This window comes from Trematomus bernacchii, unplaced genomic scaffold, assembly GCF_902827165.1.
Source record: "Trematomus bernacchii unplaced genomic scaffold, fTreBer1.1, whole genome shotgun sequence".
NCBI classification, from domain to species: Eukaryota; Metazoa; Chordata; class Actinopteri; order Perciformes; family Nototheniidae; genus Trematomus; species Trematomus bernacchii.
Window position 1 is genome coordinate 9,333,111 of NW_022987851.1, and position 15,947 is coordinate 9,349,057.

The window sequence follows — 15,947 nt, forward strand, 5'->3', positions numbered from 1 at the left end:
TCCCCCTCTGTCCCCATTTCTCATTTTCACCGTCTGGCCCGCTGCCTCTTCTTTGGTTTTGTTGACTGACTCATCATCCAGCGCGCCGTTGCCGGTTATTAAGAGTTGTCATGGTTACTGCGGTGAGAGGGTGGAAAAATGTGCCTCCGTTGCCGGGCACCGGGGAAGTCAGGTGGACGCTCTCACCAAGCTTGAAGAGGACACTGAAAGGAGAAGGAGAAAAATGTGAGACAAAGTAGTCCTGCGTTACATAAAACAATAAAAACAATCTGTCCAGTACCACAGGTTATGTGATGGGCAACAAGGCTTCCTGGAGGTGACACATTTACATGTAAATACCAGTGGTGGAAAGTAACTACATACAGCTTTGAGTAACTTGAGATTATCCATTTTATGCTACTTTAACAATTATTTAAAAAAATAAACATATTCACAATGGTTAAAGAACTAGTCAAATTAGCTCCATCTTGACAAAATGCTGCTTAAATGGTTCAATAATTACACTTTTATCTATGCAGTATTTTTATTCTTAATGGAGTATTTTATAGTGTGGTACTTTTACATTAGTCCTTTAATTAAATACGTCTTCCACCACAGGTAAATACAACACCCCTGCACCTTCATGTGTGTGCCACACCTGACCAAATACATTCCTCATCCCTCTTCTCCTGACTCTCAAAAGCCTTGTTTCCATTTCAATGCTCTCCTTTTTTTTTAGATTGTTTGTGGAATTTATTTTCCCCCTGGCTCTTCAGGGTTGGAGGTAGGTGACCCTGGTGTGACCCTGCGGCCAGCAAACAGCTCCACCTGATAAAGCTGACCCCCAGCTAGACGCCAGGCTTTGAGCAGAGGTGAGTTTGAAACAGACTCAGGTATAATGAAGGGTTCTCGGTAAACAATGAGTTATAAAGCCGGAGCAGGGCTGGTTGTGTCATGAGAAAAAAAGGCTGCCCCGTCCAAATAAAGCCCTGATAAGAAAATACCTGGGAGAGCCTGCTAGCTAATTACCCCCTAAATAAATGGGTTGGTCAAATGTCTCAGGTGTATGATGCCCGTAGGGGAAAATACGAATTAAGTATCAAGAACTGTTATTTTAAGGTTCTAGTGTTTTTGCTCTTAGTACTTTTTAATTCACTATGTTTCATAAGGAGTTTTTTTACTGACAGATGTATCATGAAATTACTTGGAATAAAATGCATTGGTGCTGTATCGATTATTGGACACAAATCCAAAATGTGTCCATGAAATATATGAAAACAGTCTAAATGTATACTTTATACAGTCATATAAAAAAGTGTGCGTCTTGTAAAACAAATAAAGCCTCTAGTTATATATAGTTGTAAACATACTGATATCAGTATTTATCTTATCTAAAATATCGAACTAAAGAGAAAACACGTGAATATTCAATATTCAAGTTATTTGATATAGTCCTTTTTTTTCATTTGTTTTACAAATTAAAACAAGCTACACACTGACCAAAAGGTTCCTATATATTATTGCCTCCTCATGGAGGTCTGTTACACCTCGCCCCCCCACTGAGGATATACTGCACTCTGAGCTATCATCCCTTCAACCCATCTGTCTGTCAGTAGCAGCGCTGTGTTACGAGTGCTCTGACTCAGCGTGGGAAATTGAGCGTGTGAAAGCACCGTGGACAACATTTCAGGCTAGAGCGATCACTGAGAGCAGTGAGAAGTAGGAAAGAGGAAGAGGTGTAATTACCCAAAAAAAAACTCTACCCCCACTCAGCCCATCTCATCTCCAGCCTCACTGTAGCATGGAGCAAAGTAGCAGCACACAAGGCTTGAGAACCCTGATTAAAAGCGGGGCTCATTTCCTAATCGCAGAGGTACTCTCACCAGGGAGAGGAAAGTGAAAGGAGGCAGCATTAATCAAGAGGCGTTCAGGCTGATGGAGCAGGTGATTGATTAGATGTCTATTTAAGAGGAAATAGGAATTCTGGGGAGTATACTATTCATATATCTGTCTTGTCTCTTGGTTTGAATCCAAGTGAAAACATTTAAATATCAGCAGCAGCTCCACACAGAAATTATAAACATTAAAAGGAGCAGTCTGCACACCTACATAAAGGATATGTGTGCAATTATGTTGATTTAAAATTGTATTTACCCAGGAAAGACCCCCGAGTTGCACCATCTTGTTTACAGCACCATCCTAATGTGACAGGAATTAAACAAAGTCAACACACGATCATAACACACAAACACTTCTCCCTGTCATGATGTAGTTCCTGTTGCTGTTAGTGTGTGCTTTGAATGTGTTGTTTCTCTTAATCAGAACAAAGTAAGGGCGATGTATGTGTATAAACAGGAAATGAGTGTGCTAGTCAAAAAGTAACAGCACTATTTTTAAGAGATTTGATCAAACGTTAGAACTCCCAAAAAATGTAATAATTTTAACAGTAACGGCGATAACATTTCAATGTACTGCTGATTATCATGCAAATACCCCAATAGTGATCACAGACTTTTTACTTTTTTACTTTTAAAACCGCAACGGCAGACAGAGAGAGGTAAGTACATGCAGCTGTGGCCCCTGAGATGAGATATGATGTGAAGGACTCACCGTTTTGCCTGACATGGAGCTGAGGGCGCTGAGGCTGTTGCCGTCTGTGACCACCATGGCCGAGGGGAAACGTGACGGGTGGGAATATTGTGGGGGCTCTTGCTTGTGAGAATACACTGCAGAGGAAAGTCAGATAGATTCAATTATATTTCCACTTTACAACACAAAAACAGTATGTTGTAGGGTCTTAAAAAACATTGAATGTTTATGATGATCAAAAGGAAGCAAAGTCACTATTAAAGAAGATCTGGTCTAAAATCTAGTAATTTGTGAGGAAAGCTTTCAAATCTTTCTACTTTTAGTATTGTAATACAGATAGGAAAGCAGCAAAAGATGACTGTTTTACGCTCTAATTGCATTAAAAAAAAAAGTAAACCAAACTTAAAAGATCATAAAAGAGTGGAGAGCGTTTTTTAAGGCTTTATTTCTAAAATATCCACTGCTTCAGTTCAGTTCAAGTTTCCTAAAATGCTTCTTAGGGGTAATTTCTAGACAATGATTTTCCTTTTCTCCAATTACTTATTTTTATTGTTTACCCTTTCAGACCTTAAAAATGATTTGCAGGAAACAACTTGAAAAAGGTACATTACTTCTTTGAACTGCAGACACATATCTGTTACAGCAACACAAACAACAAAGGTTGGGAACCACTAGTTTAACTGACATACAAAGCATCCTAGAGGCTCTTTTACATATGTGTAACTTACTGTGTGAGTGAGTGACAGACATGAACGGCTGCTGGCTCATGTGGCTGGGGGAATGCTGCATCAGGCTCTGCTGGTGGGGGCTGTGGAGCTGCTGGGAAAACTGCACCGGCTGCAGCGCTGCCAGGCTTCCCGCCACGCTGTTGATCACTGGCACCGACTGAGACTGTGATGTGTTCAAACCTAGAGAGACACAGCAAAACCTCAGTTAAAACATGTCCATGGTGGAGTAAATTAAATGTGTTTCTCTCTTTTCTAAAGGGTTGGAGGACTTACTCTGTGCTATGGCCATGACTCCAGATAGAGGCATGATGAGGTTCTGGTGGTGGCTGTGATGGGAACTGTGGATGTTGGTCAGTGTGCTGACTGGAGGAAGTCCTCCACCTGAACCTGAAATCTGAGGAAAGATAAAAGAAAGAAAGATACAATTACAGTACTGATTTAGCTTTCTGATATTTCTTACATGCAACACGTTGAGTGTCTGCTATTTAGGTTCACATAAATGCATTTTCAAAGTGAAACAGATGTTGGGTAATAAACTAACAACAGACATAAATGTTGACTCAGTTCAGATTATTTTGTATAACACTGCACTTGTGTCACTCCACTCATACACAGCACACAGGCAAATACTGATAAGGAACAAATGTGAAGAAAAAAGCAGACTAGAAATTAGGATTGTGAATGAGTTTGTGTAGCATAAAGTAACTTTGTATCGCTTCATACAAATACCTAAGTAAATATTTGCACAAAAAAACATTAATGCATTTAGTAATGGATATCTGGATTGAGATCCTCCCACTCGGTGGGGCTGAGACTATTTGACTACTGCCAGCTGCCCACAGTGGACAGGCCGGCCAAACACACATCTGCAGATAAGAAACTGCCCGCTCTGACCTGCTGCACAATACACTGCCTGCCCTGGCTGTGGTAATTTCACACAATGACGCTCCAAAAGGCAGAAGTATTTGGGTCTGGCAGGGAAGTCAGTGCACATTTGAATATTACAGTTGACCCTGAACAAGATAAGTAGTTCAGTCAGTTTGATTTTGTGTTAAATGGAGACAGAACTTTGCTCCAAATAATATATTTGTATGTCTTTATTGCTTTAATGTGTCCTTTTCAAATCTTTAAACCTAATACCCTGTTTTTGTTTAGATGTATTTCAGGAAGGCTTGTATGACACCTTACAAAGGGTCAACAGATGATGAATAGCCTTGTGGCTAATTCTGACATTGTTGTTTACTCACTTATTTACCCTGTCCCTTCTCAAATAAAATAAAGTGAAACTAAACTTTGACAGCAAATCACACATAATACATAAAAAGTATTGTTGCACCACTTCTCAACTGCTAAGGGTCACTGCGCAGGTTTCCTTGTCACTGATCAAATATTGGACTAGGGCAGAAGGGAGAAACTCTGAAGTTGACACAAAAAGAAACATTGGGCACAATCAAATGTTGGCGTCATTTCTCTGGTAGAACAAGCAGCAATCCACCTGAGGCTCCTCTCTGCGAGGCATTTAATCAATGAGAACAGAATGTTTCTTTGTCAGGTTTATTGGCTGAGTGATGAACATGCCTGGTACACTGTGGTGAAGGCTGTGCCCTATAGTCTACCTTCCAAACAGAGCAGCACAATGTGTTAATTGTTGGCTTTTGCCCGTGGGTCCATGAGAGAGGAGGTCCAGGAACTTGCTTTGTACGTTTATGCTAAACGCAGGCTGGGTCTTATCTAATCTGAGGCCATGAGGGCCCAGGTGTGTTCACTCACCATCTTGGCGTCAGGTGACAGCAGACTGTGGCTGTGGTCAAGTCCTCCCGGAGACACCTGCTGGAGCACCGATTGGCTGGTGGCCATCCCGTTGCTGCTGTGGTGACTGATGGTCGTGGAGGAGGTGACCTCACCGGGGCCTTGGCTGTAACGCACTGAGAGAGAGACACACAGTTAGTTTCACTTGTCCTGTCCTACAACTATAACAGCTGCTTGGTCCTACAGCTATATTACTGATGTAGGCAGAGAGATAGTAGCCTCATTCTGTGCCTAGAAACTCCACTGTCACTCCAATCAACCTGCTCTTTAACTCAGACAGGGGAGGACAGAGCAAACAAACACAGCGACCTGTCTGCTGCTATCTGTGTAGCTCAGCCAAGGCCATTCACTGCGTTCCCTCACTCACAACAGTCTCTCTCATCAGCACACACATGCTACTGATGGTGTTCGTAATTACGTCAGTGTGAAGTTTCACTAGTATCATCAAGCAAATGTAGAAGTAGAGGTTAGAGTTATTTTTTATATTATTGTGTGTTACACTGTCAGATGTTAAATACTAATGGATCAATGTGTGAGCACATTTTCACTATGGTGATTAATTTAGTTGAACAGAAGAAAAAAATGTGGTTCCCCTTAGTACATTTCTCAAACCTTGGTTTTACCATCTTAAGACTAAATGAAACAATCAGAGAATTTCAAATGTGTTAAATCTATGGAAAGATGTGAAAGTAACTCAAAACTAAACCTGTCAGTTCAAAAAGAGAAAAAATTGTCATCAATAAAGTCCTAAAAATGTTACTTAAGTACAGAAGTTCAGTACACCTTATATATGTTCACAGTGATGTATGTAATTCTTCTTTTAAGGGCTATCACAAAATCTCATGTCTAGACCTCTTGATTTCTCTCACTGGAGGCCCAAAGAAATGCTTCACCCCACCACAACCGACAATCAAATTCCTGTTTGCCGATGCAGGCCCCCTCTGATACCAACAGAGTAAACATTACACAATTACGAGCAATGTCAAACACATTCTTATCCTGTGGTCTCAGCCTCACACAGACACAGAAAGCGTCCCTCCCTCAGTGACAGTGTAGAGACAGACTCTGTTTGCACTCAGATCTCCCATCTTGCCCGAGCCCTCCGTCCCTGACCCAGGTGTGACAGCCTGAACGCCCTGTCGGGGTCGCTCAGACATGACAGGAGGCATTGATATACAGCCATTCTGAGATAAAACGGAGGGAGAGGCGCTGACACTAAATGTGACCAATGATGGGGGCATTGATTTCTTGTCGGGACTCGAAACTGGAACAGGATGTGTTTGCTCCGTGTGAGGAAAACAAATCATTTTTCATCGTAAAAATGGCGCAATTCTTTAAGAAGTTGGATGTGTACGGATAATCAGATGCTCTATATTCAAATCAATAGTTTGAGAACTGGGAAATACATGCTGCAAACAGTGATATCACAGTTGCTCCTATGCCCTTAATAAAACAGTTACAACCAATAGCTGGCTAGCTTAGCTTAGCGTAAAGACTGGAAATGGGAGGAAACAGCTTCCCTGGTACTATTCTTTTAACTACAGACACTTAAAAAACAGATAACGCGCCGTCTGAAGCCAAAGACCCATATTTCATCCTATAACTGCCCTCCATTTTGTTCAGCCCACAGACTTCATATTGTCTTCTGCAACATACTAGCAACCCCACTACACTCCACCGTGCCTTGTAAACACCGCCGCAGAACAATAAAGCACTCCATTGGACTCATGACCCCCATTGCCACACAATAGAGGAGGACTCATAAAAAGGCAGTTATCTCTGAGCTGGGCGACCTCTTAAAGTGTCAGAGGGAGAAAAGGATGCTATTCAGGACAGTTTTGTTTCTTTGGGTTCAGCAGTAATTCTAGCTGCAGGGAGTCTCATCGTAAGTAGAAGGACTTCCACGATCTTCACTAAGAGACTCAGGTTACTAGAAAGCTAATGTAAAATAAAGGTTTTCTTCAAACACAGATTAAGTGACTAACCACCAAATAAAATGTAACTTATAGATTCTGCAAAAGCTAAAGAACTGCTCTGGCAAGATGTGACAATCCATGAAAAACTGAAGGGTCTTTTTTGAGAGCAGGGGGAGGGCGAGAACTTCCGAAGGGGAGTGGTAGCACGGATCTTCAGCAGGTTTAAAAGGCTCTAGCTCCCTGTGTGACCCATGTAATATCAAAGCCTGCCTCCCCAACCCCAGGCAGTGCTCATTGTAGTACTGCTGCATATGACAGACCTCCTGGGTCTCTGCAGGACGTATCCAGGCTCTTCTTTGTGGCTCTCTGGGAGAACAGAGCAGTGGAAAGTGCAGAGCTAGGCCATCCTTTTTCCTGTGTGTGTGTCTGTGTGTGTGTCTGTGTGTGTGTGTGATGTTTCAAACCGGCCTGAGGTGACGGAAAGCAATGCAACCTACGGATAAGACCCCCCGTACTGTGTCTGATCAGGAACTTCTGAGTCTGCTTGTTTTTTAACATGCAGAACGATGATTCAGTGTAATGGTGACTCTAGCTGCCAAGTAATCATCTAAAGTAAGTTAAAATCCTGCATCCATATGCACATGGACCTAAGTATTATAAAAGTTAAACTTGTCAAGCAGAAAAAATAATATTTGACATTATGCGATTCTTACTAATGTTCCAATAGGCAGCATCTGACTGCTGTACCTAGTATTGTCTATACTTTATATACAGTGAGAAGTTTAGTGCAGAGGTTTCCAAAGGGGTTAGTCCCCTTCAAATGGTCACAAAATATATCTGAGGAGTTGTGAGATGATTAATGAGGCAGGAACAGGAAAACATGTTGTATTTTTTATAATCTGTGCTTTTTGTAAGGTATTTGAGTTGTATCACTTTGGGGTTTGATTGTAAAGACTTTTAGAGGTGAAATGGCTCTTTGGGGAACATGGCCCCAACCAAAACCTGCTTTTTGTAAAGCTAAATCATTAGGAACAAATCCTTTACATGCATTGTCATTTTTGTAATTATCATCTCATTTTCTGAAAAAAGGAAAATAAATATTTAGATGATTTTAAATAAATTAAAGGGAAGTAAAATGTCAATAATGTCCCTCCAAAATATATAGGAGTAAAACTATAAGTTAACATACAATGGAGATCGTTTGGTAAGTTACCCCCTACCGCAATGTACTACCACCACTGCAAACAACAGTTTCTTTAAAAACGACTTAAATAAGAAAATCAAACTAATAAATTGGCCAACTGTTAACTAACTTGTTTGGGGAATTAACGCTTTGAAGTCAAATGTCATAAATTAGATTGATTACGTGATCTCAGTAAACAATATAAGTGGATGAACAGTAGGTAAATATTAAATAAGAAAACACAGGTGCGTGCGCTCATAGAACTGCCAACAAAATGTAATCTTGCCTGAAATCAGTTTCATTTCTGAAGGTAAAAAAGCCACCGCCAAAACTGCACATCACAGTGTTTGACTGTCCATTCAGTTGTGACCGACTGATCAACGAGCTGAAACAGAATCAATAAAAACTCCCAAAGTACGAGGAGTTTCTTTGATCTGACCCAGCAGTGACCTCTCTTGTGTGACTGAAGGTGCAGCGGCGGTTTAGGGAGGGGGGGACTATAGCTTTCTCTGTAGGCGCAGAAGGGGTCATCAGTCCTGTCTGGCCAGAAAAGAGCCCATTCCTCAGTGGACAGCTCCTGCTGCTCCAAGTCTGCACCCAGCCTCAGCAACTATACCAATGCCCATAAAGATGAGGGGGGAGACTTTAAAATCAGTCCTCCTCAAGGCCCAGCAGAGATAAATGAACCTAGGTTACAGTCACTGCAGTCTTCTAATACACCACAGACAATGGGACCGCCTGCTGAGGGAGAGTATAGAGAGTTGAAGTCAGAGGAGCCCCTTATCAAAGGCCTGGGAGATGTAGTAGCAAAGGATTTTAATTGTCCATTAAGCATGCATAATACAGGCCGTGCCCTAGCAACGCAATGAGACGCCCTGCTGGGATATTATTGTCAGGCCAGGGGCTGACACTGAAAAACAGCTGATGCTGTCGGCAGGATACCAGCAGGACACCTTGTAAGCAGCCAGCTGAGGGGTTTTTTCAGGGGGGGGGGCAGAGTATGTTTCGCAATGCACCGAGCCTTCCCTTCTATAACCTTATCGCTGACCCCTCTGGCTTGGCAACCTGAGGTCAATGCCTGGTCAGGTGTTCTGAGCATCAACAAAAAAAACTCAAGCAAACAGACAATCACCAAAGGTAAAAGAGCAAGCCAAGGCAAACAGTTTGTTTTCCCTTCAAAGCTCGCCTCGTGTTCGAACGAGAGGACAACAATAGGCTCTGAGTGAGACTCTCAAATCACAGTTTTATGAAGGTGAGTGATGGCACGGAGGATAATGCTCTGTGAGGCCTATCAGCTTTGTTTTTATGTCGTATACACAGGTAGACTCAGTCAATACTAATTACTCCGAATGCAAACATGAAATGGTCAGGGCCAAAACGCACAGCATTTCCTTGTTTTGGAGACTCTTTGAGCGGAGTCATTAGCAACCTGCATGGGAGGAGGAAATGTGGAAATGACGGCGTTATGTTGAGGTAATCTGGATGTGTCTGCCCCCCCCCCCCCCCCCCCCCCGACCCTGGCCTGACCCTGGCCTGTCACAGGATTGCTGCCCTTTGTGACATGCTTCTCCATGCTGACTTTGGAGTGGAGATTGCAGGTACAATGTGGATTGTTCTCAGTGTGTTTTCAAAGATCAGAATAACAATGGCATTTGCTCAGCTCACTCACTCACACTCATTGATCACTTCTCCCCTCTTTCTCTGCCCCTCTGATCACATCAACTGTGCTTCTGACCATTTCTGACAGCGTTTTCACACCAAAGACACTAAATCATGTATTTATTTGCACTATTATCTAAAATGTAGGCATAAGTACTGTAAATGAAACGTTCTTAATGCGTACTCGGTCTCTAGACATATGGTATTTTTGTGAATGAATGACGAGTGCAGATGATGAATCTGCAGACATGACAGTTAAGGGAGAACCCCACTGACCTCAAAGTATGTTAACAAGTCTTGGAAAGTATTGTGTACCAGGTTTTAACAAGACCAAGATATTGTTGAATAAGTAAGACAATATCTCCATTTATGCTGTATCAATTTTGTGACCATTTATTTTAAACTGTCTGACAATGTTAAAGATGTGCAATGCTAAAAGGATGGAGTAAAAAGACAAATCAGTTATCACGACACATCTTGTCTGCTTTCTGTGATGCTGAACTGCATGCAAAGTAAAGTCAACTGTCATCTTACTGGGAGGTGAAGCGCTGATGTGGGGATGATGTGGCGAGCTGTGTGACAGCAGAGAGTTCATGCTGTGGGACGGTACGGTGATGGAGTCCATGGCCAACTTCTGCCTGAAGGCTTCCTCTTTACGCCGGTTGGCGAACCAGTTATAGACTCGCACTTCAGTGACCAGATTTGAGCCGAGGCCCTGAGCTTTGGAGGGGGAGACGCCTCTCTGAAGACACTCGGCTCTGCAGATATCAAATAAATAAGGAAAATAAAAAATTAGGGTTAATGTTGTTTTGGTCAAATATTTCAAGGAAGGTATAGGAAGTTGTTGTTTTAAATGTACCTGTTGCACTCTTCTACTAAAGCTTCCCGCTCCTCCTTGCTGGGGTTCTTCTGCCGTTCGTAGGCCTGGTACAGGATTTGCTGGGACGCAGGCCCCCACTTGAAACGATTACGTCTCATTTTCTTACAGGAGGGTTCGCTTCCGACCTCTTCACCAGTCTGACCCATGCCCTGACCAGACGGGTTGTACTCTGGGAAAAAAAACATCGGATCCTGATTGTCTTTATCTGTCATGTTGCAGCCAGAGCTGTGCACTGCCTGGTTGAACTCTGCAAAACAAAAAGATGTACATTCAATAAAACTCATTTCAAAATGCTTTCTTTCAATGCAAAATCACAACACCAAAATGCATATCTGTAAAACGTTTACCCATATGATAGAAGTCTTTTCTATCAATGAAACAATATATTACTTGCTATGATGAATTATGACTAAAATTGCTGTAGGGGAATATATGTCATCCAACATGGTGAGGACATGTCGAACCCACCATGATATTGAAACCCCAAAAAAGCACTGTGCTGTTGCTAACTACACATTACAGGACGGGGCCAATCTGTGAGAAACACAAATATTAACTTACGTTGGAGAATTTCCCGCTGTTTCCTGACATACCAGGTGTACAGGGCCGCTCGCTTCGTTGTTTTCATGGGCGTGCCTTTGTTGAGGTGCTGGGAGAGGTGAGACTGGTTGAGCCCTGTGACGTCCACAACCTCCCGTTGGGGGATGTTGTGCTGCTGCATGTAACCTTTGATCATGCGGGCAGCACGCCATGGATCCTCTCTGCGTTCAGATAAAACAGGAGCAGAAAACACATTTCACCACTGAACGATACTGCTGTCTTTAGAGGGCAAAACCAGCTTCACATTTCACATTTATTTGGCTGTCATAAAGTTCTGGTCTTAAATTAATATAAATACATGGCGAAATGCTTCATGTAAGGGGAAAGAAAATGTTATGGTAAAGGTTGTTGGCATTAAATGTATATCTTTTACAAAATCTACAAATGTGGAAGTATTAAACACATGTTCCTTCACCTAAATGTTTTTCAAGGCTTCAAGTTTAAAGGGTAACAAGTCCTCTCACTGACAACCGTTTATCACTGTAGCCCGTTCAATAGGCTGTACATATTTTCAAAGGTTAGTTCAAGTGGATTCAGGCAGGTTGAGAAACTTGGACTTAGTATTTGTCGCCTAAACACATAATGTAAGCCTGGAAAAAAACTAGATCAAGTTTGTGTGAATTTAAAGCAAGCATGAACTGTACAAATCTAAAAAAACAACAGCTAAAAAATGAATCAAACTTAGGTTGACAAGAAATTCTGATATACTCAGTTATAAATATACTTGTAAAATGTCTGTATTGGAAAAACTTGAAAACAATATTAGGCTAAGTCATACATTTTAGTTAATATTTGTATTATAATGTTTACTCACTTCATTCTATGATCAAATGTTTGTAATTGTTAATCAAAAATACATTGGAGTCAGGGTAACTTGAAGATATAGTCGAACGTGTAAAATTAGATATATTTTAATATTTTAATCTTATAAAAAAGCGACGTTCAGTTAAACTCAATACATTATTTCGTTTTTTAGTGCATGTGAATTAATACAATCTTTGATTCCAAAAATGAATTTAGCATCAAATCGTGTTCTTACCTGTAGAAACAGCGATTGACAAAAGCCTACTCATAAGACGTCTCATTTCTGCAGCAGTATTTAGGTCTATCAAAAACAATTCGGAGGTAAAACGGAGCCATGACCTACAATACGAGATTAGCAGGCCCAGACACTGACATCGGTAATTATAGCAAATCTACACACGCCTGTTTGTTTTGGAGAATGTGGAGGCCTACATAAGTCTGCGGGTTAAGTGGGAGATGTTAGTTTATAACTTTTGACAATGAATAACCAGATCTCCATTCACTCTAATCACACGCCACTGTGTATCTTTCAGTTGATGATTTATAGAATAAAATTAATAATAACTACACGTGGGTTAGTTTTGATATTCTTCCGGTCGTGTTAGAGCTTTAAATATTAGTTTTACAGTAAATCTAAAAGGTCGGATTAGAATAAATGGATTACGATTTGTTTGGGATGTTTTTGTTTACTGGCATAATAGGGAAAACATAAAAGATATAATAAATATTATTGTATTATTGTTAATATTATAATGTTATTCATAATTTGTATTATTATTATTATTATGCTATTCATAAGTCGTATTAATATTGTAATTAGTATTAGGCCTATTATTATAAGTATGATTAAGAAGTTTTGCATGTTATGTTATTTATATAATAATGATAATAATTATTTATAATGGGCCTAGGCCTATGTGTTATTCTAAATGTCAGACAGACGTGCATTCACTTTCTCTTCGTGTCTGTCGACCATTGCCGGATTTCTTTTTATCGTTGAGAGGTGGAGTATAGTTAATAATAAATAGATCGCAGTTCAGCTGATATTTTGCAAAGGTAAAGAAATAATAATCCGTGTGGGTAATTAGTAACCAGAATGGAAAACAGAACCACGGCGGGTTATTTTAAAAATGTAAACACAGAAGGGAAATGCATTTGCTATTGCCTATAATAGGCCTACATGTAGGCTATTCAAACAGGCCTTCTTTCCTAACATTAACAAACTTAACAGAAAGAGCATTTTGAGTGTGTTATAAAATAAACAGAATAACCCTGAATATGCGCATATTTTCACTTCCTCATGACACCCTTCAAAGTGCGATTTAACTTAATTTTAACTATTTAAAAAAAAGTTTTAAAGTTATATAAAGTAGGAAAACTTACGCCAACATGCGATCCAACTCGGCCCTCTGCTCCGCTGCCTCCTCTGTGTTGAGCGACTGGAGCTCCTTCAGGATCGGCGGTGTGTCGAAGTCGTCCCCGTCGTCGGAGCCCTCGTCCCCGGACAGCTTGCCCTTGCTGTGTCCGTTGGTGAGCGTGTGGAAGACGGGCTTGGAGTCGGAGTCCGTCCCGTTCATCTTGCCGCTCTGCGGAGGAGCTGGGGAAATGGGCAAGTTCTCCAGTTTTACTCCGAAGCCCGGCGGGCTGGGGTCCATATCATCCAGGGCCTGGATCAGAACATCTCTGGTTACTCCCGAGTCCAGCAGGGCGCTGAGGAGCTCGTGCTGCAGGGATGTCAGCTTGGATACCATTTTAGAAAACATTAAAAACACAACATAGGCCTGCTGTGAGCGCGCTGCAGCAGAGGGAAAAGGGGAGGCTAAAGTGGGATATTACAAAAAAATAAAGCTACAAAATAAAGTTCCTCTCTGCTCCAGTGTTGTGTGAGTTTGCGGCTCCTGACACCTGCTCCGAGAAGCTGCTTCACTTCCCTGTTGGAGGGGAGGATGGAGCTACTTTGTCATGATGCTTGAGTGCATGCAGGGGGATATAAAACGTGGTAATGAGTGGGCCGGCTGATGGGAGCCTTATGTAAATCCAGTGAATAAGGCCCGCTCTGGGCCGAGGTAGACATGTGTTTACACTGCTGCACTGCTGCTTTTATTGGCTGCCCTTATCAGCAAAACTTTCATGGACTTTGGACCCTGTTGTATACGGCATAGAGACTTTTAAGAAGGCGAGCTGCACATATTCACACCGCTGATGAAGTTAGTTTTTTTTTTAAATAATGCCTTGAAATAGCTCTGTGAGCAGTACAAGCAATAGCCTACTATTTATATTTCCTTCCTTATTTTATATAATTAGTTCGGAATATACTGTAAGTGTCCTCAGTAGGATACATGTTAATAAACTGTTGCTGTCCTCATTAATTCAGATGTTTGTTTATAATCTCATTAGTTTTAGGGGAATCAGAGGGTGATAAAGAAATGCCAATGCTTTTAAATTCTAAAAAGTAAACTAGTTGCACGTTAAAGTTTCCCTGAAAAAGCAGCCATTCATTTGTATCAATAATATCAGAATCCATTGATCTCTATTTTCGAAATTACAATAATAATACAATATTTTATTCGTTTTCAACTTAAAACATGTAGGCAAACTCTTAAGTTTTAAACTTTGAAAACGTGGGACAGAAGTCCCTTTTAAACATTTTAATTGCCTCAATTGTCTCTTATCTGCGCACAATGACACGACCATATAAACTATGTTGGTCCCTTAAATTGCTAAATGAAACGATTGAGGTTTATCTCACTTTGCAAATTTAGAAAAATAGCAATAACACTTCAATTCACTCAGGAGTTAAACAAACACTTAATCATTAATAAGAGCAGAGTGATGTTATTAGGGACCTTTTCACCTTTGTTTCCTCGTGAAAGTTCTTTAAATAAAACAATAATAAAGCTGTTGTTTATCTTCCTTTAGTTGTAGGTTAGGCTACCTCTGAAACAAAGACGGACTGAGGGTGAACTCACAGAGCAGGTGTAGCCAATGCTGGTGTCCAGTCTGACTTTAAAGTGCAATTTCATTCACATGTGCTTTTCAACTTTATTTATCTTATTTTGTTGCAGATATTAAATTATGTTTTATTGTTAAAAATTGTCGGTATAAAGTCATCTGGAAATATTGGCAGAAGAAGTCCTGAAAGTGGGATCAAATGCGTGAATAAAGTTTAATATTATTGATTTATTTTTAATATTTGAGATTGTTATTTGAATGATGTTTAGACTTCACAATTGGCTATTAATTGACATTTTTACTGGAAAATATCAAAATGAAAAATGACCCCTGTTTAACTGAAGTTAACTCTGGACAGACATCGTTGTTCACAGACGAAGAAAAAACATATATCTATATTAAACAAACTGTATAATGAATGAAAACAAAATAGTATTTTGTACAACGTGAAGTGTTGGTATGTTTCACCTTTTTATGATCTGGGCGTCTATCCTTGTGTAGAACAGTGTGTTTTTATCAGAAGTGATACAGATACATAAATACAAATCACCATTAAAAAGATAGTTGTTTACAGTTCCTTTAAACTAGGGGGAAATAGCATGCTAAAGTTGCAACAACTTTACAGGTGTCCTGAGGAAGATACTGCTTAAACACCCTTCAGATTGACTTTCACCCTCATTAAAATGCTTATATGGCATGTGAGATGAGACTTCAAATCCCTTTAGATTATACTGTGTTTTCTGAACGCTTAACATATGCTTCAAAATGTAGTTTATAATGTCTCTATAATGGAAATCTCATATTATATTAAGGTAATAATATGAAGATTCTGACGACCTACTGAGATC

General features: G+C 40.5%; 1 protein-coding gene across 1 annotated transcript; it reads right to left on the reverse strand.

Moving 5' to 3' along the window:
- hnf1ba (HNF1 homeobox Ba) lies at window positions 1-14,192 on the reverse strand. The gene is made up of 10 exons (XM_034112944.1): window positions 13,531-14,192; window positions 11,305-11,504; window positions 10,723-10,990; window positions 10,398-10,621; window positions 5,067-5,221; window positions 3,570-3,690; window positions 3,297-3,476; window positions 2,590-2,705; window positions 2,134-2,178; window positions 1-203 (listed from the first exon to the last, which is right to left on the reverse strand). Exons 1-10 carry the CDS (start codon window positions 13,908-13,910, stop codon window positions 183-185), a joined length of 1,710 nt encoding a protein of 569 aa, XP_033968835.1. The 5' UTR covers window positions 13,911-14,192; the 3' UTR covers window positions 1-182.
- Window positions 14,193-15,947: the final 1,755 nt, after the last annotated feature.